Source organism: Stenella coeruleoalba (assembly GCF_951394435.1).
Source record: "Stenella coeruleoalba genome assembly, chromosome: 3".
Taxonomy (NCBI): Eukaryota; Metazoa; Chordata; class Mammalia; order Artiodactyla; family Delphinidae; genus Stenella; species Stenella coeruleoalba.
Genome location: NC_137148.1, coordinates 150,851,508 through 150,877,737, shown reverse-complemented (window position 1 = coordinate 150,877,737; position 26,230 = coordinate 150,851,508). Strand labels below are relative to the sequence as shown.

The 26,230-nt window shown below is 36.2% G+C and overlaps 1 protein-coding gene across 1 annotated transcript in view; it reads left to right on the top strand.

The window, feature by feature from the left end:
• Positions 1 to 105: 105 nt before the first annotated feature.
• LOC307183200 (UDP-N-acetylglucosamine--peptide N-acetylglucosaminyltransferase 110 kDa subunit-like) overlaps positions 106 to 26,230 on the top strand; it is a 34,529-nt gene continuing 8,404 nt past the window's right edge. The window contains exons 1-2 of the mRNA XM_079915369.1: positions 106 to 320; positions 8,498 to 8,670. Of these exons, the coding sequence (XP_079771495.1) occupies positions 8,563 to 8,670 (108 nt within the window). The 5' untranslated portion in view covers positions 106 to 320; positions 8,498 to 8,562. The remainder of the gene's footprint in view (positions 321 to 8,497; positions 8,671 to 26,230) is intronic.

Here is a 26,230-nt window from a genome sequence, read left to right as displayed (position 1 = left end):
TTTTTAAAAAAATTTTTATATACTTTTTAAAGGTTACTTTACATTTACAGTTATTACAAAATATTGGCTATATTCCCTGTGTTGTACAATACATCCTTGAGCCTGTCGTACACCCAGTAGTTTACATCTCTCACTTCCCCACCCCTGTATTGCCCCCTCCTCCCCCTCCGCACTGGCAACCATTAGTTTGTTCTCTATATCGGTGACTCTCCTTCTTTTTTGTTGTATTCATTCAATTGTTGTATGTTTTAGATTCCATATATAGGTGATATCCTACAGTGTTTCAGAGTTCAAAAGACTCTCACGACAGAAGCCAAAAGGTAAGAGCCATTTTACATTGATAAAAAGCATTTTAACTATGTAGAAGCAGAAAATGAAAAGAAAGAACTTTGCATTACATTTAATAAAAGCTTAGGGAGATCTTTGTGGTATATTAGTGAACTTATTTGTGGAAATTTAGCCATGTACATTGTGTTGGAGAGGCACCAAGAGTTCAAGGACTCTCACAATTTGAGTACACAGTTGCCTTACTTGTAGGCATGGTGGCATCCATTTACATAACAATGATTTGGAGCATGTTGTGTTAGTCAGCTCTTGCTGTGATAATGCTTTGGAACAAATCGACCCAAAACTCAGTTCCATAAACAAGAATTTATTTTTCTTGGACCTATTGGCTAGCTGCAGTGGCTCTCTTTTAGACCTCTAGATGGCTGGTTTGCTCCGTGTTTTGGGTCAGTTTGAGGTCTGTAACACACATCTTCCTCTGGAGCCCAACTGTGAGGCCGCAGCTCCCAGGCCCTGTCTTCTCACAAAGTTCACTGAAACATAAGAGGTGAGCCCAACTGCACAAGCCCATTTAAGGCCTCTGCTGCTCATTGAAGGCCATCATGTCTGCTCACACTTCATTGGCCAAAACATGTCACAGATCTAAGCTGTATTTAGAATATGTGTATTTGTTTAAAGTTGGGTGCCCTCACAGAAGAATATTGCCTTTTGGACAGTGTTACCTTAGCATTTTCATTGACATTTGCAAACGTGATAAACGCCGTGTGTACTTTTTCACCTTTGAGAACTTTCTGAAATTGTGGGACCATTTCTATTGGAAAAGAGGAAGGTATACTTTAGAACTCAACTCTAGTTATGGCATTGTTGGGAGAAGAATTAATGAGATAAGGTCAATACAAGTGAAAGATTTGGGATCACATATTCATCATTAACATTAGCATTCTACAGAACATTCCTGGAGAATTGTGATGCTTGCTTTATGTGATTTCTATCATAAATCATTAGAATTTGACCAAGACACTTCAGTGAAACATACATCATACAGCACATCGCATTTTAGTTTTTCCTACCACTCCACAACTTATCATCAATACTTCACCATAACTCAGAAACAGAAACAGAAACTGAGTGAGTTCATTGTTAGCAGACGGGCTTCACAAGCAATACTAGTAGAAGTTCTTCAAATGATAGCAGACAGTAACTCAAGCCATAAAAACAAAACAAAGAATGCTGACTAGAGCAGTTGTGTAGGGAATTATAAAAGATACTGTAATTTCAAATTTCTTCTCCTTTCTTCTCTTAACAAATTTAAAAAGTAAGTGCCTAAACAATGACTATATTTGGACTGTTCTCTATATAACATAAAGAAATATCATATATTTGATGATATGGCACAACGAAGGCAGTGAGAACAAAGCTGTGTTAGAATAAAAATGACAGTAGATCATAAGCTGATTCCGCAGGAAGAAAGGAAGAGAACCAGAAATGGTAAATAGATTAACCCGACAAACTCAAAAATATTTATTTGCTCAACTTTCTTCTCTAAGCTCTTTGAAAAAATAAGCTTGTGAGAAGTAATTATTATAATAATATGTTGTTAAGTATGTAACATATATAAAAATAATAAAAACAAAAAAGAGGGGAAGGCATACAGCTCTATAAAAGTACAGTTTCTGTTTCTGTCTGGAATGAACCTAGTAAAAATCTGAAGAGATTCTGAGATGTATTACATAAGCACTAGTGCAGCCATTAGTCAAACAATGTGGTTAAAAATCATTAAAGGAATTACATGTTACAGTAGAAAATATCTACTTACTATAAAAGGAAAATGGAGGAACAACAACAATAACAAAAAAACAAAAACATGAGACATGTAGAAAACCAAAGGTAAAATGATAGACATAAATAAATCCTACCATATCAATAATAAAAACTAAATGTAAATGAATTAAACAATACAATCAACAGGCAGATATTGTCGAACTGGGTATTAAAAAATGTTTTCTATAGGAGACACTGCTTGGATTCAAAAGTCTAATGTGTACAAAGTAAAAGGATGAAAAGCTATACATCATGCAAATAGCGACCGTAAGCATTGCTGAAGTGGCTATACTAATACCAGAAAAAATAGACTTTAAAACAAACAAAAAATTTACTAGATATGAAAAGAGACATTTTATGATAAAGAGAGGGAAGATACAAAAATTTTTAACATATTTGCCCTGAATAAGGTGAAACCAAAATACATGAAGAAGAAAATACCAAAATCCATGAAGAACTGAAGGAAGAAATAGATAATTACACAACATTAGGTAGAGGCTTCAGTACTCCACAGTCAATAAGGGATAGAACAGTTAGGCAGAAGATCAACAACGATATAGAAGACTTGGACAAGACTATGAATTAACAAGACCTAATAAGTGTTTACAGAACACTCAACCAAACAGTAAAATACTCATCCTGCTCAACTACATGTGAAACGTTTTCCAGCATAGATGACATGCTAGGCTGTAAAAGAAGAGATTGAAACCCACATACGTTGCTGGTGGGAATGTAAAATGGTGCGGCCATTTTACAAAACAGCTTGAGAGTTCCTGCAAGTGTTAAACATAGAGTTACCCTATGACCCAGCAGTTCCACTACTAAATATATACCTAAGAAAAATAAAAACTTACGTCTGCACAAAAGCTTGTACGTGAATGTTCATAGAAATATATTTCTAAAAACAAAAGGTGGAAATAATTCAAATGACAACCGGATAAATGAATAACCAAAATGTGGAATATCCATACAGTAGAATAGCATTCAGGTATAGAAAAGAATGATCTATTGATCCATGTTACAACATGGATGAACCATGAAAGCATTATGTAAAGTAAAAGCAGCCACTCACAAAAGATCACATATTGTACGGTCCCATTTATATGAATGCCCAGAATAGCAAATCTGTAGAGACAGGAAGTAGATGAGTGGTTGCCTAGGGCTGAGTGGTTTGAGGAGATTGAAAAAAAGCTTGTTAATGTGTAATGGGTTTTTTGTGGGGGGACAGGAATCTAAAATTGGATTGTTGTGATGCTTACACAAGTCTTTTAGTGGTTACACTGAGAACCACTGAATTGTATACATTAAAGTGTTGAAATTATGGTATGTAAATTCCATCCCAATAAAGCTGTTAAAATTATGATAATTTTATATTTATAAATTTGAAAATTCATCGAAAATGACAAATTCTTTAAAAATGCAAGCTAACAAGACTAACCCAAGAAAGAAAAAATATCTCAAAAACCTGTATCTACTGCAAAAGTTGTTTGTATAATTAAGTACCTTTACAGAAAATGATTGCCAGGGATAAATGGCTTTCCAAGTAAATTCTTCCAAATATTTAGGGAAGAAATATTGGTAATCTTACATAAAAATCTTCCAGGAGACAGAAAAGTATATATTGCTCAAAATATTTATAAGGCCAACATAAGCTTCAGATCAAAACTAAAAAGAATATTACAAGAATAGAATCACAGGCCAGTTTCTCTTTTGAACATGCATGCAAAATGTGTAAACAGAAGCACAAACTGTATCCATGGTATGTAAAACAATCATATATCACAATCAAAGTAGCTTTATTCTAGTAATGCAAGGTTGGTTTAATGTTCAAACATGAAACTGATCCCAGGAATGAATTAGAGTGGGAAAAAAAGTCATTTAAAACAGAAGTCTTGGGACTTCCCTGGTGGTCCAGTGGTTAGAACTTGGCGCTTTCACTGCTGGGGCCCTGGGGTCCAATTCCCGGTCAGGGAACTAAGATCCTGCAAGCCATGAGGCAGGGACCTCCCCCCCCCCAAAAAAAAAAGGAAAAAAAGAAGACTTAACCAGGAGAAGCACAAGATCGAATAAACATAACAGATAACACCTTATGAAAAGTAGGTGAAGATTATGGAATATTCTAAAATTTTAAAACAAAAAGAAACATTTAAAGGTTCAAGAGGATGTGACAAATATTGTACATAGGCAAAAAATAAAATAAAGTAAAATATACGGATGATGGGAGCCCCAAACTCCAGATGCCCATGTGCTGTCTCTGAAGATTCTCATTCAATGGGTTATGGATTTCCTCTATGTTTAAAAACCTACAGGTGTTATAAAGCAGAAACTAACACACCATTGTAAAGCAATTATACTCCAATAAAGATGTTAAAACACAACCAAACAAACCTACAGGTGATTCTGATATGATGCACAGACAATGTAAAGCTTCTGCTTTACAGGAAATAATACCAGATTATTTTGTTATTTTATAGTTATAGTAACAGGTTGTACTGTTGACCGGTAAGTCTGATGTCAAAATGCACTCCCCACTAGGGATATAAAAGGAAGTAATAGTCTGTACGGCTGCTTGGTGGCAGCATGCATGTATTGCAAGGGCAATTATTGTAGGAATCCAAATGAGTGGAACATTTTAGAATTGGAAGACTACATACAGATCATCTAGTCAAGCTTCCAACTATGATAGTTGTGAAAACTAAGGCCCATATAAAAGAAATGATTTATCTCCAAAGAGCGTTAGTGAAAGAGTATGAAATTAAAAATATCTCTGAACTTTTAATTTAGTGCTGTTTTTATTAATCTCATGTATTAGCTTAAACTTCAGTGTGACAGATTTGGGATTGAATTCTTGCTCAGATTTACTGATTGCGTGCCTTTTAGTAAGTTACTAAAACACTTTTTGTTTTTAAATAGATTTATTTTTGGCTGCGTTGGCTCTTCCTTGCTATGCGCGGGCTTTCTCTAGTTGTGGTGAGCGGGGGCTACTCTTTGTTACGGTGCGCGGGTTTCTCATTGTGGTGGCTTCTCTTTGTTGCTGAGCGCGGGGTCTAGGTGTGTGGGCTTCAGTAGTTGTGGTTCACGGGCTCTAGAGTGCAGGCTCAGTAGTTGTGGCACATGCTCTTAGTTGCTCCATGGCATGTGGGAGCTTCCCGGACCAGGGCTCAAACCCGCGTCCCCTGCACTGGCAGGCAGATTCTTAACCACTGCGCCACCAGGGAAGCCCTACTAAAACACTTCTAACTTCGCTTTTCACATATGTAAAATGGTGAGCCTTGGCTGATATAGAATATGAGATAACCTAGCACTGTTCTTAACACATACACGTAGTTAACATTGTTTGGCTGTCATCCCTCTTAAACAGCCTCTATCCTCTTAACAATGAAAGTGTGTTTCAGCTAGCAAAGCACCCCAGAGCTGACCACATTCTGGCAAGAGATGTAGGATTCTTTTTCTTGCTGGTGGTTCTTTATACCTGATATTTGAACTGCACTGAAACATGAACATCTCTTGTTTATACTGTATTAATGGATTGATGAATTTGATAGATGAATTTTAAAAAGTAATATGCAGGAAAAAAAAGTAATATGCAGGAATTGAGCTGCCTTACTCTCAAGAAATATAATTCGATAGTGGTGGCTAAAATGATAAACAGTGTTTGGACAGGGAGTCCATATTGGATGTGAACTACTTTTACTCCCATTCGTCTATTAAGAATAAATAGAATCCTTTCAAAATCTGTTTTAAAGCGCAGTTATTTCCTTCTGACTCATTTAAGTTACCTGCAAGAAAAAGACGGTCTCCTGAATCCTTGCTTAAAAGGCTTTTAATATAAAGCAGATAATTTTTTGCAACATTTCCCAAACTTTTCATTATCAAATTGGCTGAGGCTTCTCAACGATTATCATTTCACAACAATATCTCCCTTTTCACCTTTTTAAAAAGAATTGCCCTCGTAGATGTGCCCTTAAAACAGAGCTTCACTCTCAACTTATTTTAAATTTTGTATTCAAACAGTATGAAGAAAACAGGATCAGGGAATTCAGCCATAGAAGTGAATGGATTACTGGTACATGCTACATCATGGATGCAACTAAGTGAAAGAAGTCAGGCGCGAAAGGCTCTATATTGTATGCTTCCATTTATATGAAATGTCCAGCAGTGGCAAATCCATACACACGGAAAATATTATACATTAGTGGTTTCCAGGGGTTTGGAAGAGAGGGAAATAGGGAATGACTCCTCAAAATGGGTGTGTGTTTCCTCTTGGGGTGATGAAAATGTTTTGTAGTTGGACAGTGGTGATAGTTGCACAACATTGTGACAGTAGTAAATTCCACTGAATGGTACAGTGAATTGTAAAATGATCAAAATGGTGGATTTTGTGTTATGTTCATTTTACTACAATAAAAAGGAGAAAGAATTAGGGAAAGACTTAGAGTTTGGGAAACTAAGGTGAACTGGTCAAGAAAAAGACAGCTCTACTGTTGAGTGTTCTCTCAGCTCTCCCAGTGCATTAATCCTCAGCAAAAAGTAGCCTGAACTTGTCGATGATAGTCATTCAACACAGTCCAGGGAAAAGTAAATAAAATAAAACCCAACTCTTCTTCTTTAGCACATCTATGAAAGGTTAACTTGCTGCTCAGCCACGTGGACATTCATGAAATCATTTCACTTTAGGTGTCCTCTACTTCAGTACTTTACTCACAGCTCATTCACACCTGTAGGCAACAGCATTCCTTAATTGGATGGAATCTGCAGTGCTGGTTGTGATCGGTCTCATGAAAAGAAAAGGGAAGGAGGAAAAAGCCTCCACATTGACTTGGTGGTCTTGACGAAATGGATGCAGAAGACAGCTTGAGTGTCACTGGAAACTGTTATTTTCCTTTTCCTTTTCTTTTTATCTTTCCTATCAGGTCGTCTGCCCACTTCCCACCCCCTTCCTTCAAACAGGAAAGACACTAATTAGCTGTTTTTTTGTGTTTTTGGTGAAACACCTATTGTTTTGCGTTTCTTGTTGTTCGGTGAACATTATTGTTTTTACTGCCAAATGAGCTTCAGTGGTTGATGTAGGGGGTCTCTTGGGAACTTAACTTTTTCCAGTTTAAGTGGAAAAGCTTTTTTGTTTGAATTGGCTTTTACTGGGTGCTTCAAGGTTTGCTCTTGGCTCTTTGAAGGGGGACTGAATAGCACTGTGTTTCCTTTGAGGTTCCAATGAAGAAAGGATCCTATGTCTTGGGCACTTTTTGTTGATTTTGCTGTGTGTCCTCTCTAGTAGCCAGAGGCAGATTCCAGGAAAATGACATATAAATGAATATAAGTAATCTAATATGTTTACAATTTGCTTTGGCCATACTCCTGGTCTTACTCTACTTGTAGCAGATGGCTTTAAAGAGCATTAGCTATGTATATATTAAAAATAATATAAGTATACCAATATTAAATATTATATTGATCTATAAGTGTAATATACTAATATTTATATTAGTGTATAACAATTATGTATTATATTAATATATATTTTTGCCTAGCATATATTATATACAAAATATATGAGTAATGAAATGTATTTCTATGGTTAATATGTTCATAATATTAATATGATATATCCTGTAATATTGATTATAAAACAATTATATCATAATATATAAATATATAATTATTATTATCTGATGTAATACACTATAGTTAATATATTCTATATAACAATATATAATGTATTAGTATAATTGTATTATATAATATAAATATAATACATATATAAAACTATATATCTTTTAGTTATACATTACACATACGAGTATGTATAGCTATTTATAATTTTATTGACATAGGAATCTGGTCATCATAACAATTGATGTAAAAATATGCAATATTTTCAATCAAATGGGCCTTAACCTCACTACCTACACATAAGTACTTTTAAAATCTTGAACCCTGTCTAACTCATGCTTCCATATCTCTCAACCCGCTTTTCTACACATGCACGTAGACACACATTTATACACGATATATATGTATACTACCAGTTTTCAGTTCAATGTATATAAATATATAATATATAATTATATTCCTGTCTATGTATACAAATATAAATCAAAGGTATGTGTATAGGTATGTATTTCATATGTTTATATAAATGTACAAATAATGTATGTGTATATAAATACATGACTGTATACATACATACACAGAAATATACTTATTTAAACAAAAGGGACCTAAATATAGTTCTTTAAGAATAAAAAGTTATGTCTCACTGTTTCAATAACAGTTTATAGTTCTCTACTGTATGTGCTTCTATAATTGTTATGAACATTTCGCATTTTTGTTGAATGTTGTTTTAATTTTTGGCCTTTTTCTGTTTTTTGTTTGTTTTTTTTTTGGTACGTAGGCCTCTCACTGTTGCGGCCTCTCCCGTTGCGGAGCACAGGCTCCGGACGCACAGGCTCAGCGGCCATGGCTCACAGGCCGAGCCGCTCCGTGGCATATGGGACCTTCCCGGACCGGGGCACGAACCCGTGTCCCCTGCATCGGCAGGCGGACTCTCAACCACCGTGCCACCAGGTAAGCCCAGTTTTTTGCCATTATTAATGAAGTTCTGAAGAATACGGTGGGCAAGATTACTTGAAAAACTCTCCTAACAGAAATGGGTTAGGTATGCTAGGTTAAATGTACACAACTTATTTTTAAGTGCGTGGTTGATTTTGGAAGTGTGCAGTCGAAATGTCCAGGACCCAGGAAGGAAGGGTGGTCCATGTGTGAGAGTGATAGCTCTATTAAGAGTGGATTGAAGATCTTGATAGCTTAGAACAGAAGCTGGAAATCCTGTTTTTATGGAGCCAAATGGCAAATATTTTAGGCTTTGTAGACCAAAGAGGCAAAATTGAGGATATTATTTAGGTACTTAGGTAACCATTTAAAATGCTACCAGTTAAAATGTGAAAATTATTCATAGCTCATAGGCCATAAAAAATAGGCAGCTGTCTGGATTTGGAATACAGGCCGTAGTTGAATGACACACCTGGTATAGAGACTTGTTTTTCAATGGCCATGACCACATGGGAGGCAGGAGGTAAGACTCCATCCCTACTAGATGGGAAGTTAGAACTAAACCTACCTATCCCTGGCTTCACCTTTAATGAAAGGGTGTGCCAGGAGAAAAAAAATATCTGCTGGCAAAGGGAGACTAAGAGCAAATTCTCTTGGCCTCTGCTCTGGGTAGGAAACAGGTAGGAAATCTTGAGAATTCTGAACCGCAGATCTGTGTTCACAGTGCTTGGGTTGCAAATTTATTTGCGGTCTTGCAAACAGAAGCTAAGAAATTAACTTAAAATGCTCCCAAATCGGTGGTATTCCAAACACAAAACTAAACCCTTTCTGGAGAGGTAGACCTTCAACACAGGCCTGTAGCGTTCCCACAGATAAAGTTTAGCTAAACATGAGCTCATGATCTAAATTTACACAATAATGAAGAAATCAGCTACAAGTGGAGAGAATCAGCAAAAACAATCAATACCAGAATTAAATTCCCAAGGCCATCCATCAGATGTTGGAATAATCAGGTGCCAGGCAGAAAATATACATAAAACTAGAACTGAAACAAGGAGCAAGGATGTTTTAAAAGACTAGGTAGGATCTTTCAAACATTTTTAAAGTACATGTCATTGATAAAGCTAAAAACTCGAAGGTCGTGTAATACAGCAGATTAATCGTGGAGAAGAATGAAATTATGCTGTTTTTAAAAATATGGCAGATCAGATTTCCTGCCTAATTATATAAGTTGATTTATCTTAAAAAATACACAGTATTTTAAAGATTTATTGGCTGTAAAATAAGTTAAGCGTATTTCAAAGGGCTTCTCTGCAAAGAGAAGTGAGAAGTAGCAAAACACAGAAAGTTGAGGGGAAAAAATGTCAATATATACATTGCTATAGGGTGAACTAAACCTTAGGCCAGCAACTATGAGGAGGAGCTGACCCTTAGATACGTACAACTAAACTGGAACCTTCAAAAAGTTCAACTATTTATAAGTAAAAAGAGTTATTAAAATTAATAACCAAGTGTTTTAATTGACATCAGAAGAGTAAAACAATAAACCCTGAGAACATAGAAAAATAGACAATAAAGATATGAGCAGAACTTAATAAAACAGAAAAAAGTATAAAATTGAGGTGATTTAGTAAGTCAAAAGAATATGCTTTGAAAAGATTTAAAAAAACAAACTTTGATTAAGCAAAACAAAAACGTAAGTAAACAATATACAGAAAGAATCAGGACAGTGTTATAGCAGAGAGTACAAACAGAGAATATATGAAATGCCAGTAAATTTGAACATTTCTGTAAAGTGGACAATTTCCTAGCTCCTAAAGTTTACCAAAACTGACACAAGAGGAAATTTGTAGCTGGAGTTCTTGCACCACTAATGGAATTGTCAATAGTTTACAATCTTTCACCAAGAAAATACCAGACCCGGCCAGATCATTTGGGAGGTGAATTCTATCCAACTTCTGTTAAACAGATAACATCAATATTAACAAAGAAAAACTTCTAGAGAGTAGCAAAGGAAGAATGCTCCTTTATTCATCTTATGAAGTCTATATAATCCTAATACTGAAAATAGATTAGGACTGTAAGGAAAAAGAAATTTACAGGTCAAATTTACTTGTAAATATAAAAGGAAAAATTTTAAACTATGATATTAGCTACCCACGTTCACTAGAGTAAGAAAAAGCATGAGCAAGTTAGGTCATCCAATGAATGAAAAGGTAGTTTAATGTCAAGAATATATATCAATAGATTGAAATCACCACATTTTATTTCTTTCCTCTGTCTCTTTAAAAAATTGCTAAGTACTTATATTGATCTCTCTTGTACTAGGCACTGTGCCAAGTCACTTACATATTTACTCCTTTAAACCTTCTATCATCCCTGGGGGAAAGTTCTATTTTGCTTCCATTTCTTAGCTAAGACTCTAACCCCCAGGAAAGTAAAGCAACATTTGTAAGTTTTTGTGGATGGTCAGTGACGGGACCAGTACAGGAACATCCAAAGTCTGTGCTGGGAAGCAGTGCCCCATGTTGACACTCACATTACAGATGAAAGGAAAGGAACCATGCACTTACCATATAGATTAAGTCTCACATTATAAGTTAAAGGAAAGGAACCATGCACTTACATTATAGATTAATACCCACATAACAGGTTAAAGGAAAAAGAAACATGTGCTTCTCTCAAAAGTTGTAAAGAAGGCATATCCATTTCTAAATATATTTCCCAATTTCTTTTGCTTGTTTTCTGACCTTTGTAGTGCATTTTGCCATGAGGAAAATTTTAATTCTTATATAATAAAATGTATCCTTTTTTCTTTGTATCTTAGAAAGATATTCCTCATGAATAATTTATTTCAAGTCTCCCAGGTTTCTGATACTTTTACACTTTCATTATTTTTTAACTTTTAAGTAGTTGCTGTATCTAGAATTTAGTAATTCTATGATAGCTATATTTTCCCACTTTTGTTGAATAATTTTTGCTACTGATCCAAAACGTGAATTTTATTTTAATCTCAATTCCCTTATATCTTGCATCTAATTTTAAGATGCTTCCTATTCCACTGGTTGTTTTGTCTATCTAAAACAAAATGCTACCTTAAAAATAATGTAATTATAATATAATAAATGTCATTAGTAAACAGAATACAATATATAATAAATAGCATAATATAAAATAAGAAAATATAATTTACCATATAACAAGGTCAAAGGAGAGCAAAAGTATACAATCACTTGAAATATCCCCCAAAAGATATTTTATAAAATTCAATATTCATTTGTAATTTAAAAGAAAGAGTAAAATAGGGATTGATGAATGCTTCCAAAATAAGAAGAAATTATATGTCTAAAAGAGAAAGAGGTAAGTGATAGACTTTAGTAACACTGGCAATAAATGCAGGACCAGATGAGGATGCCTGATATAATGTTAAAGAAAAAGTATTATGTAACATTGTGTTTGCAGCACTGATGAGTTCAGTGAAAAGAGAATCTCATAGAAAAGAGTATCTCGTTCTTCTTAATGTATGTACACTTGTCCATTGCATGAGCATAACAGCTTATTTAACCAATATGTTACTGATCTGCATCTGGATTTCTAGGTTTTCATGGAATTTTATTATGCACAGTTTGCTTCAAACACTAGGACTTCCTCTTATGTTTATATCTTTTGAAAGAAACAATATCTCCACAGATGATTTATCTGTGCTGGCTACTAGCTGACTTTGGGTACTTCTCAGTTCTTCCCTTTACCTTCCTAGTCAATATGAAAAGGGAAGGCAAGAAGGTCTCCTGTTTAGAGACTGTAAATGTAGGTCTTGGTGATAAAGTCTTGGTGGTAAAGGCTAAAAGTATTAACCCAGAACAAATGTTTTTCCAGCTGTAACTGTGTGTGATTCCCTTGGCTTGATTCCATAGAGGATGTAAGACAAGACTGTAGAATCTGCCCTCAAAGTGCTTCCAGTAGGATGAGCTAAGTCAAGTATGGTGGCATATCTAATTCAAGACAAACTATATAACATCTCCTTTTCTCTCCTGGCAAAACTTGGTGGTGTGAATGTAGAAGTCACTGTATGCTTTAAATTAAAGCAACACAATAAATCTTGTATTGGAAGGTGCTTATTCTGGTCTCTTTGTGGAGACGAATTGGAAATTGTCTAGAAGAAGGAAAATTAGGTTAACCGAAGTTAAACTCATAAATAATTGAGCATTAATTAAATATCTATGGTCTATGTTTCTCTTTGATCATAATTTCTCCCAATTTATAGACCTCTTTGATACCTGATTAATCCTTGTCAAAGATGCAGTTAACAATGATTATTACTGTGTATTAGGTTTTGCCTGGGCCCTGAAGAAACTATCCTAAATCACCAGCTATGATTGCCACTTGATTTCCTCACAGAGAACAGTCAGAACTCCGTGTCTTAAGTGGCTTGGGATGTGAAACTAGTTAGTCTCTTAGATACTGTTAGAGGACCCTACAGAGCCCATTGGTGAAAGTTTGGAAAACACTGGGCTTCTTAAGATTGATTCTTGTAGTGCTTCAGGAAAGATCACTGAACCAAAAGGATAACGGTGTTTCTGGTTCTGTTGTTAGTGTTCTCCATGGAAACATTGCTGAAGCTTCTGGACTCAATTTCCTTCCCCATGTGTGAATGTCACTGAAAATATCCAACTCCATTCTATCCCCATGTAACTTCAGAAACTAAGCAAAATAAAGACTCAAAATTCATTTCAACTAATGAAATGAATATATAACATAGAATGGAACTGGGAAAATACCTGGTTTAAATCCTGGAAAGTACCAACTATACAATTCTGGATAAGTTGCTTCATCTTGCTTAGTCTAATTTAATGCCCATCTCACAGGATGTTATGATGATTAATTTAATATCTTTGTATAACGTACAGTGTTATGTAATTTCTTCCTGTTTTTCTTGAGTAAATTCATATCCTTAAGCAACTCACTGTAAACAGTAGTTACTTACTTGCTTAAATTACTCTTATCTTCTATTATCAGCTGAATTGTGTCCTGCTCAAGTTAATATGTGGAAGTCTTAACCCCCAATACCTCGTAATATGACTGTATTTGGAGATAAGGCCCTTAAGTAGGTAATTGAGGTCAAATGAGGTCAAATGGGTGGGCTGTAATCCAATATGACTGGTGTCCTTATAAAAAGAAAGTATTAGGACACAGACATGCACAGAGAGAAGACCATGTGAAGACAGAAGGAAAACATGGCATCTACAAACCAAGAAGAGATACTTGAGAAGAAATCAATCCTGCTGACACCTTATGTCAGATTTCTAGCCTCTAGACCTGTGAGTGAGTAAATTTCTGTTGTTTAACCTCCTCAGTCTCTGGTACTTTGTCATGGCAGCTCTAGGAAACTAATACAACTTTTTATGGCCTCCTTGTCTCATGTTGAAAGTTCAATATTTGGCATCATAGCTAGGAAACAAAAATATCATCTACATTCCTTGTTGTAGTCTTTCTTCCCCATTCTCATTGCTAGTAATTTCCATATTTGGGTCTGTTTTCTGTGCCTTGTAAATAGAACGTTATGCTCATTTCTGGTCTTACTGCTAATATACGGTAAATGTGCAGATACTGAATAGATTTTGGAGAAGTGCAGCGTATAGTTGGTACATGTGTGTATGTGTGTGTATTCATATAATTTATACTTTTTCTCTATTTTCTTCCTTTGGTGTGAGCTAAGATTCTCTGCTTTTGTGACAAGTACTCCTGAATACTAATCCCTGAATTTAATTCACCAAAAATTGCCAAAAATAGTAATAATATGGGGAAAGAGAGAGTGATAGAGGGAGAAGAACAAACAGTCAGGCAAGGGCAGTACTGTGAATTATTAGGGTCTTATAATAAGATTATGTTAGTCTAGAGGAAATGACCGTAAGTATCATCAGTGAGCCCAGTTGGTCTTTACTGACTGCTAGACACATCCCTGAGTTCTGTTCTTAGTCTCCAACTGTATGATTACTACTGTCTGGAAGTATTATTTGAACAACAAAAGTCACTTAATGGAAAAGGAATATGTCTTTAGAGAATCAACAGTAATTTTTCTATCTGATTAAAAAGGACTGTTGACTGTCTGGAAACCTCAGTCATATTTGTAAGCAGGAAAGCATTGGCTATTAAAAGTGGATGATGTAAAGAGATGAGCAGAAACTTTGGCGATAGGTATACCTGGATTTAATTCTCACTCCTACCGCTTGGTAGCTGGATAGCCTTAGGCAAGTTTCATACCTCCCTGAAATTCACTTAATTCAGTCTGTAAAATGGCATAATAACTTATTATAGCATCCTTTTAGGAATTTTAAATCAGTTATTGAAATAAAAGTACACAATATATAGACAAGTATGGATTCCTCAATAGGTGTTTGACCTTTCATTTCTCCAGTATCCCACCCGCATCAAATAAAGAAAAATACTTTTTAAAATTTACGAATATTTCATTGTTGTAAAGTTAAAGCCATAAAAATAATCAAATGGCCTACTATCATACCATTAGAAGAAAAAAAAAAAAGGTGTTCATGAGAGTTCCATATTAGAATACAAGTTTTCCTTAGGCACCTGTTTATGTATGCTATTCTGCTCTTTACAATAAATAATTAAATTTAAAAGACTTAATTCCTCACTTTTAAGACCTTATTAGTTTACAAATTACATATTGACCTATGCTAAATTTTATACCGACCCATGCTAATGAATTCAGTACAGAAAACAAAAAACACTGCACTAAAGCAAATTATATATATATATTTTATATATATGTATATATAAAATATATATATATATATATATATATCTTAAATGCATTTATATCCTACCGTGTCTCATAAAGCATTGTGGTAACTCACCGGAATACAGACAATCAAATATAATGGCAAAAGCACTTAATATAAACAGTGCCAAGGAAACATAGAAGATGAAGAAAAGATGAGGGAAATGTGAACAGGAGGACGTGTGGTTAATCGAGTTGTATGTTTTGACCCTAAGCTTCTCTGTGTGGGGACTTCCCTGGTGGCACAGTGGTTGGGAATCCTCCTGCCAGTGCAGGGGACATGGGTTCGGGCCCTGGTCTGGGAAGATCCCACATGCCGCGGAGCAACTAAGACCATGCGCCACAACTATTGAGCCTGTGCTCTAGGGCCAATGAGCCACAACTACTGAAGCCCGCGTGCTACAACTACTGAAACCCCAGCTCCTAGAGCCCATGCTCTGCAACGAGAGAAGCCACAGCAATGAGGAGCCCGCACACCACAATGTAGAGTAGCCCCCACTCGCCCCAACTAGAGAAAGCCCATGTGCAGCAACAAAGACCCAACACAGCCAAAAATAAATAAATTTATTAAAAAAAAAAGATTCTCTGTGGATAAAACAACATGTAAATAATTGGTTACAAAGCCACATTATTTGAAGGTGCCAGACTGCACATTAACAGTCTGACACAAAGGGACAGCACAGGAAAACTATTCAAAGATAAAGATTTTTAAATCTTTGCAGTTTGAAACCTTTTAGAGCAAGTATAATGAGCTCGACACACATTTCAACACTCAACATGTTAATCGCATGTTCAAAGCATGTCTCAAAGTCATTGGAAATAGTTGCTGTCTCTGTCTCTGATATGTAAAACAGATCTGTGATGTGTAAAACTCAGGAGGTATTGATATCCACTTTTTGGCATCTGAACAGGAAACAAAGTTGTTTCGCAGTGATAATAAAGAATGAAGTAAATGCACCAGTCAAATGAAAGACAAAGTACTGAGGGAATGTATTAACAAAACGAATCCAACTAAATTCTGGTGACCTGGGGCCTACGGTTGTACACACTGCATGGAAATACCCCAGCCGCCTACTGGCATAGGAGGAAGGGTACTGCTAAGCCCATCACAGTATAATCCTTTTAAATGTCCCTTTCAAGGTTGTCTCCACTCAACACTGAGTATAGGAAATCTTCCCATCAGGCAGAAACACTGGCTGCGCAATGATTGACCAAGAAATTAACACACTAATGAATAAATGATGCTAATTTATTTCTATCTCTGACAACGGGAAACAGCACACACTCTGTGTCAATGGTATGTCCTCTTTCCCACTTTTCTAAATGGTCAATTATGTTTTTCCCTTCATTGCTTTATATCATGTGTGGCAGGCATGATGGGAAATGGCTACCAATGGTTCTGTTATTGATTTCTACCTTCCTTTCACTGTGGCTAAAGAAGATACTTTGTATGATTTCAGTTTCTTAAAAATGTATTGGTACTTGTATTGTGGCGTAACATATGGTCTTTCCTGGAGAATGTTCCATGTGTACTTGAGAAAAATGTGTATTCTGCTGTTGTTGAGTGGAGTGATCTATATATGGCTGTTAGGTTTAGTCGGTTAAATGTGTTATTCAGTCCCCCTACCTCTCTACTGATCTTCTGTCTAGATGTGTTATCCATTATTGAAAGCAAGGTATTGATCTCCAACTATGATTTTAGAACTATCTGTTTCTTCCTTCAATTCTGTCAATGTCTGCTTCACATATTTGGGGGATGTTTGGTACATATATGTTTATAGTTGTTATATCTTCTTGATAGATTGAACTTGTTATCAACATATAGTGGCCTCCTTTTCCTCTTGTGATAGTTTTTGATTTAAAGTTTATTTTGTGTGATATTAACATAGCCATCCCAGATCTATCTTCCTTCCTTCCTTCCTTCCTTCCTTCCTTCCTTCCTTCCTTTTTCTTTCTCTCTCTTTATTTCTTTTTGTTACTATTTGCATGGGATATTTTATTCTGTGCTTTAACTTTCAACTAACTTGTGTCTCTTGAAATCAAGTGAGTTTTGTGCGGGCAGCATATACTTGGATTATGGATGTTTTTAAAGTCCATTCTGCCAATATTTATCTTTTTATTGGAGAGCTTAGTCCACTTACTTTTTCAAAAATTACTGATGAGGAAGAACTTAATTCTGTCTGTTTCCTGGTTGTTTTCTGTATGTCTTATGCATTTTTTGCCCTTCATTTACTCCATTACTGACTTCTTCTGTGCTTAGCCGATTTTGTTGTAGTGAACTCTTGATTCCTTTTTCATTTCTTTTTGCATATAGTCTATTGATATTTTCTTTGTGGTTATCAAGAAGATTACATTCACCCTTCTAAAGTTCAACCAATATCATTTGAATTGAAACCAACTTCAATAGCACACAGAAACTCTGTTCCTCTACAGTTCCATTCCTCCTCCTTAAATTATTGTTGTCACAAATTACACCTTTATACTTTGTGAGCCCAATAACATGGATTTATGATTATTTTATGCATTTGTTTTTTCAATCATGTAAGAAATAAAAAGTAGAGTTACAAGCCAGTAGCACAATACTGGCTTTAGTATCTGCCCATATATTTATCTTTACTGGAGATTTCTATTTCTTTATACAGCTTCGAGTTGCTGGCTAGTGTCCTTTCATTTCAACCTGAAGGTTCAATTTAGCATTTGTCATAGGGCAGTGTTAGGAAGTTGTAAAACAAACGCCCTCAGCCTTTGTTCATCTGGGAATGTGTTAATTTCTCCCTAAGTTTTGAAACCAGTTTGGCCAAATATAGAATTCTCGGTGGGCAGTTTTTTTCTTTCAGCACTTTAAATATGTCTGGCCTCTTGCCTCCATGGTTTCAGATAGGAAATTAGCTATGAATCTTTTTGAGGATCCCTGCTTTGTAACAAATTTGTTTTTTCTTTCTCCTTTGGGAGTAAAGATTCTTTCTCTGTCTTTTGGCATCTGAGAGTCTGATTATACTGTTTCTTGTTGTGGCGTTCCTTGAGTTTCTCTTAGTCCTGAAATCAGGCAAAGATTTACAGCAACCAAACACATACTGAACCAGGGAAGAGGCAATTGGAAAATGGCAGGAAAGCTTTGTGGCATTTTTACTTGCCCTTGCCCCATCTACTGTTAGTGTAGTGATGGTCTTAAAGTGGTGGGGTCTTAACGCAGTGATAGTCTTAAAGTAGCAGCAGACCATTCGTAGTATGGGGCCCTCAATCCTGCTTCAGGAGGGAGCAGAAGAGCCCATACTCTCGGATTATTATGTGTATCTGTTCTAACCTGTCTGGGAGCTACCTGAAGGACTGACACAAGATGCTTATCTCTGTCTTAGCTAACCTGGAACACAGTCTGGAAAAGCAGCGGTCATTGCTCAAAAAAAGTGCAAGGTGAACTGACAAAGCACAGATGGCTGGGGCAGAAGACTGTGCATTGAAATACAATAGACCACATAAGATGCAGGAGCAAAAGTTGGGGGAGATTCTTTGGGAACTTAGAACATACAAAAAGTACACATGTGTCCAGAGAAATTAAGAAAGCCACATGCGTACTCAAGATCAGATGCATGTTCTGAAAACACCAGAGGAGTCTCTAAGCTTTTACCATGGGCTGAGCCCTGACCTCAGTGCAGGTCAGCTAAATGTTGAAGGAGTGATCCAGCAATCTGCACAATGGGGAGAGGTGTGTGGTTTTGAGTGTGCATGTGGATGTGCTTGTGTATATTTGTTTTTGTTTGTCTTAGGTGCAGGAATTCAAGGACATCTCTGTCAAAACATTAGCTAAACATGAACTAAAGGAACAGAGACTTCAGTGCCTACATACGATAAGGGGTACAGTCATTGCAAAACTAGTTTGGAAAGGTCCCTAAACAAACAGACTACTACAGCCTTCAACAATCAAAAGCCCAGAAAACCCTGGGAAAGTGGGAGAATCTGATTTCCATAGACACCACATTACAATATTTGAAAGCCAAATGTTCAACCAAAAAACTCACAAGGTATACGAAGACATGGAAAAGTATGGTCCATTTAAGAAAACAAATTAATTGATGAAACCATCCCTAAGGAAGCCCAGACTTTTCTCCATTGCATATTCTTGCCTCCTTTGTCATAGATTCATTGACCATAAGTGCATGGGTTTCTTTCTGGGCTCTCTATTCTGTTCCAGTGATGGATGTTTTTGTGCCGGTACCATACTGTTTTGATTACTGTAGGTTTGTAGCACAGTCTGAAGCCAGGGAGCATGATTCCTCCAGTTGTGTTCTTCTTTCTCAAGACTGTTTTAGCTATTCAGGATCTTTTGTGTTTCCATACAAACTTTAAAATTATTTGTTCTAGGTCTGTGGAAAATGCCCTTGATATGTTGATACAGACTGCATTGAATGCGTAGATGTCCTTGGGTATGATGGTCATTTTAACAATATTAATTCTTCCAATCCGTGACCATGGTATATCTTTCCAGCTGTTTGTGTCATCTTTCATTTCTTTTATGAGTGTCATATAGTTTCCTGGGTACAGGTCTTTTACCTCCTTAGGCAGGTTTATTCTTATGTATTTTATTCTTTTTTATGCAATTGTAAATGGGATTGTTTCCTTAATTTCTCTTTCTGATAGTTCACTGTGAGTGTATAGAAATACAAAATTTATATATAGAAATCTGTTGTATCCTGCAAATTTACCAAGTTCATGTTTGAGCTCGAATAGTTTTTTGATGGTGTCGTTCAGATTTTCTACGTATCATGCCATCTGCAAACAGTGACAGTTCTACTTTTTCCTTTCCATTTTGGAGTCCTTTTATTTATTTTTTCTTGTCTGATTGCTGTGGCTAGGACTTGCAAAACTCTGTTCAATAAAAGTGGTGAGAGTGGGCATCCTTGTCTTGTTCCTGATCTTAGGGGAAATGCTTTCAGCTTTTCACCATTGAGTATGTTAGCTATGGGCTTGTCATATATGGCCTTTATTATGTTGAGGTATGTTCCCTCTACGCCCACTTTCTGGAGAATTTTTACCATGAATGGATATTGAATTTTTTCAAAAGCTTTTTCTGCATCTATTGAGATGATCGTATGGTTTTTAGTCTTCAGTTTGTTACTGTGATGATAAGAGACCTAAGACAGCTACAGAGGCTAGGTGACCTTTCCTTCCCTGAATGGGTAGGTATCCTTGTTCTGCCTTCTAATTGAGTTAGTATCTGAGTAAAGAACTGCCAGGTGTCATTTAGTTCACAATACACTGCTGTGGCAATATAGAAATGAATTTGCCTAAGTCATTTGGCTTTTCTCAATTATAGTAAATGAATATACTGAATGAATACTTCAACTTAAGGAAATGTTCTTAAAAATATATTAATGTAGGCAACTTCAGTGGAGAACTGAAATCAAAACAAAACATTCAGGTAAAGGGTTGAAATAAAAGTACACTCAGTTGTATCCAGTTTCCTCTTGTAAATCTCTCTTTTTAATTTGAGTGGACAGTCACTTGAGAATATCTGACTTGGGGCTAAGGAAATCTAAGCCTTCTTGGCCACACTGTATTCTCTTATGTCATTTACTAAAGACACCAGTTGGGCTGCTGAAGAAAGCGTGGGAAAAATCAATCCCTCACATCCAAAGGGCGGCTCTTGAAAATATGTGTGTTGTTGTAGTTATTTTGCTCTTCTGGCCTCAGAAGTTCTAATCTTAACCTTAGCCCCTCATGGAGAGAGACTTTGTAAACCAATTCCCACATTACTCATTATGTGACTGTTGAAAAAGAGAAACCCAGCTCTTTTCCTGTGCTTTCAACCAGTTATCTTCTTCAAAAATCTGTTTGGATTGTTATACCTTAATCTTGCCTGGCAAGGGACTTATGGGAAGGTTCTTATTGTTTGAAAGTTTGGTGCCAGTATCTGCAAAGAAAGAAGAAAGATGTGTTTATGAAACATCCCAATAGTGAAGGTGTGTGAAAGCAACTTTTGAAAAAGTTAATCTGTCAGAGTTTAGCCGTATTATTACATTTTATTTTATTCATTGAAAATAAATAATTATCAATGAATCCTTTCCAGATTTTCTAGTTTCCCAAAGTTCCCTGTATTCACATTCTAAGAGGAAAAATGGTATTTTAAGTCACTGCTCTCCACCTTATATTATTTATAATCACTCCTCGTGGCCTCTTCCTTCCAAGAAACTTGATCCTGAGAAGTGTCCTTTGTTTGTCTTTGTGGAATAAGTGATGAGGATGCATCCTGGAGACCTGTGAGATGTTTAACTTGTGGCATAATGAAACTAGGAGAGTTCTGGGAAGATCTGGAAAGGTGGCTGGTAGAGTGTGGTCAGATGTGGTGGGAGAAGAGAGACATACAGAGAGAGGGAGAGGAAATTTTCAGAAGGAGAAAATGAAACAAATAATTAAATAAGTTTTGTTGTGTGGTGTGGGACGCAAGCCTTTCTCTCCCCCTTTCCTTCACAATGTCTTTGTTAAAGACTGTGTTTTTCATTAGTTTTACTAAGATAGGATTTGCTGTTTTGTTTGGATACTGAGAATGGACCCATGGAAACAGTTACATTTGGGTTATCTCTGACTGTCTTTAATGAAGAACATAAATATTGGCCACACTATCCATGCACATGCTATCACCATGCCTTTTTTGTTCTCTGTTCATATATCTAAGTCCTCTTCTTTCTTTAAGGTCAATCTCAAATCTCATCTGAAATGTACATTTATTGATAGACTCAACCCATAATGAACTGTCCCTTCTTTGTCCTCCTTAGGCTCTGATTATTTACAAAAACTCATTTTTGAACTTAGAAACTGTCCAATATGATATATTAGTTATTTCACCAGCATATGTTATATCCTCAACACAATTATACGCTTTTGTGGGGCTGGGATCATACATTCTGTAATTTTTCTCAGTACTTACACTTACTTTGATAAAAAGCGCATTCATTCATCTAAACATCATTTATTGGGTGTTAATTAAATAGCTCAACTCAGTAAATATTGTTTGAATGAATGCATGCATGAATGAGGGAGTGTGCAATAGGTAGCCTAATGTACCGCCCAATGTGAGAAAACCAAAAACGTAAACACAAAAGCAAGCCAAAAAGTGGACCAGGACTTTCTGTAAAATATCCTGCTTTTTGTTGGATGATGCCATGAAAATCAAGATGCTCCTGAAAGGTCTTAATAGCTGACCAAGAATAGTAAACAATTGAAATTCTCTCAGGCTTCTTCAACCCTATCACTGGACACATTTATACCTCTCAGGAATGGTATTAAAAGAAGAGATTAATAAAGCTTTTATAGATGAGTTGATAAATCTCTAAATATTTAAGTCTTCATTGCCTGCTAGGTTTTCTCTATTTTGGGTTTCCAAAAGATTTCAATAAACCACAGGATAATTAAAAATTAGACATTATCTTTCTTACCTTGATGTTTTTTGATGGTAAACACCTTTTTATTGTCTCCATAGTGCTGCCTAGTTTCCACCAGTACAGTACTTAAGGGAATTTTGCTCTGGATGTTGAATATTACTTAAATAACTAAAGTAACTTCCTCAAAATTATTATTCTATTCTGGTTAGGATACTATCTGCTCTGGTTTGTTAAAATTTCCCTTTAGAGTGGTTTTAATTTTGTTTCTGATAGGGTCCTAGGATTTATTGCCACACCCATCCTGCATCTGTTTTTCTTTGAATTACTCTCCTTGCAGTTTCTGATTCATACAGGGCCTTACAGGTTAGTGACAACCTGGCCATCACAACGCTGGGAAGGAGAGGCCTACTTTTCAGAGGTGTTGATGTTTTCTGTACCTGAAGGTTTTCAAGAGATATCAATCTTCCTCACCACCGCCCTTGGCCCTCTTAATGGACTAAGCAGTTCCTCATGAAATTTCTGTAGGATATCTGTACCAACTTCTCAATATTGTTCCATCCTGAGTCTATAAATTCCTGGCCTCAAGGTAATGTTAGATTTCTAGCTCCAGCCCCTATTTACATAAGGCCTATACTAAGGAACGGAACCCACAGACATCAGTCCGCTCTTCTTTCTCTGGATTTAATTTCTCTGTTACTTTCTGAAACACGCAGGTGTTCCTTTCTTTCTTTTAATCTCAGCTATGTCCTTTTAACTTTTTCAAAATTGACCCAGAATTTACGTGTGTCTCCAGTAAGAGTACATTAAATTGAGCTTAGTCTGTTATTCTACTGGCATATTTGAGATCCAGATAATTTGCTACTTAACTGGATTCAATGACCTGTATATTTCAGGCATCTAACACTTACCATGTTCCAAATTTCCCTCCTTATAGTTAGTAATTTTCTTGGGAATCTGGATGAGATTAAATGGAATAAAGTTAGTGAGTGGCCCAGGAATGCCTGAAAGTTTGTTTGTCAGAGTGGCCAGGGAAAGTTAAGCAAGGAAGAAAAGCAAATGAAAAACAGAATCCCATTATTATGGCTGAGTTTACTCCCAGGATTCCATGCAGAGCTCTCTGTAGAGCTGGGTTGGGTTATAATTTATGCCAGAGCTCTACGTGGGGCTGACACCATCTCATGCCAAGCTCTCAGTTCTGGGCTCACGTCATCTCTGGTCCACTCTGTGGAGTGGAAACTTTGGAGGAATGGCCAATGTGTTCCGCGGTGTAGGAAGAGGGAAATTATGAATGTGACTTTCTAAATTGTGGAGGAACTAACCACTGTAAATGTGCCTTGAACTATGTTGTTTAATTTGACCAGTCAGATCAATGACTTTCCCCTTGAATGAAATGCTGCTACGTATATGAGCAGAAAAACAAAACTGGTATAAGGAATAGATAGCTAGTGGGAAGCTTCCGCATAGCACAGGGAGATGCGCTCGGTGCTTTGTGACCACCTAGAGGGGTGGGATAGGGAGGGTGGGAGGGAGGGAGATGCAAGAGGGAGGAGATATGGGGACATATGTATAACTGATTTACTTTGTTATAAAGCAGAAACTAACACACCATTGTAAAGCAATTATACTCCAATAAAGATGTTACAAAAAAAACTGATATAAGGAGATGGAGAGACTGGGAGTCTTATTTTCCCACCAATTAACTTTGCCTCTGACCATGACCTTCCCTTTGAGTCTCCTAGACCTTGGGGATGATCGCAGCCCCTTGGGTTGGGTGACGGCAACCCCATCTTCACTAGAACCTCTATAGTTAACTTTGATTTTTCCCACTCGGTCTATCCATCCCATGTATGCAGTCAGACATTTGATCATGGACTTTTCCTGACAAAATATGCTTGAATATAACCATTTCTTTTCACTCCCACTGCTACTGCTATTGTCACTGCCTTAACTAGGGCTTTATCTTTAAGTTCTTTATATAAATATATAAATATCTATACATAAATATAATATACAAATAAATAAAATATAATATTAATTCTGATGATTTTAAAGTCTTTTCTTGATAAAGACTTTTCCTGATAAAGACACACAATATCTTATGTAAATATTTTTGTATTATCTGTTCTTAGAATTTTAGCCATATGATTCTATCTCTTGGTTTGTCTAGAACTTTTTGATTGAATGCTGGCTATTTTATTTGGCTTTTTTTGTTTTTCTCAGTGGAAACGTTGTTTTGCTTCAAAATATTTTATTCTACCTGGAAGTAGCAAATCTTCAAATTACAATTTTTTAAATGCTTTCAAATATCAATACTATAGGTGTCACAAAATCTAGAAAAATGACATTTAAAAATTAACTACTGCCAGATGTGTCTCTATAAAACTTTTCCCCCACTGTTTTAGCTATATATTCTTTAACTGCCTCCTCATACGACAGTTTATGTATTTTCGAAATAAAATTTTAAGAAATAAACTTCGTAGTTTTTAGACATAGATTTCTTGTAGCATGGTTGATTAGAATTTGCTTCTAGTTATTAATAGTTTAGAAAAGTTTATTTCAGCTTCACAATTTATTATTGATAATGTCACATTAATTTTCATTGTTAACTTTGAGAAAACCTCTATGGATTACTTCCTCATAAGTATTTACTATTATAAATGCATTACTGATTTCAGTACTGCTATAGGTTTGTGCATTACAGGGATTCTGATAAAATACTCATTCATACCATTCCATTACACACATTGTCGATGGAGTATATTCATTCATTCATTCATTCATTCATTCATTTATTTATTTTTGGCTGTGTTGGGTCTTCGTTGCTGTGCGCAGGCTTTCTCTACTTGCAGGGACTGGGGGCTACTCTTTGTTGCGGTGCACAGGCTTCTCATTGCGGTGGCTTCTCTTGTTGCAGAGCACGGGTGCTAGGCACGGAGGCTTCAGTAGTTGTGGCTCGCAGGCTCAATAGTCGTGGCTCATGGGCTCTAGAGTGCAGGTTCCGTAGTTGTGGCACACCGGCTTAGTTGCTCCGTGACATGTGGGATCTTCCCGGACCAGGACTCGAACCCTTGTCCCCTGCATTGGCAGGCGGCTTCTTAACCACTGCGCCATCAGGGAAGCCCCTGGAGTATATTCTTGACAGAAGAAAATTTCCATTTTGACTAAGCATTGATGAGAACTGAATCTTTGACTTATCTTTCACATGCCTGATGATTGAAATAATTTTCCACAGATTAGCTTCTGGTTTTGTACTTTTCAGTTGTTTTTTTCTTCTTCAAACGCACATGCTTTGAGAGCTGTGAAGTGCAAGACATGGCTATATTGTAAGGTGGGTTTTGTCCTTATGCTTCTGTGTCTTGTGCTAGGTTAAGTCAGTAGAGTAGTCAGTATGAGTACTGGA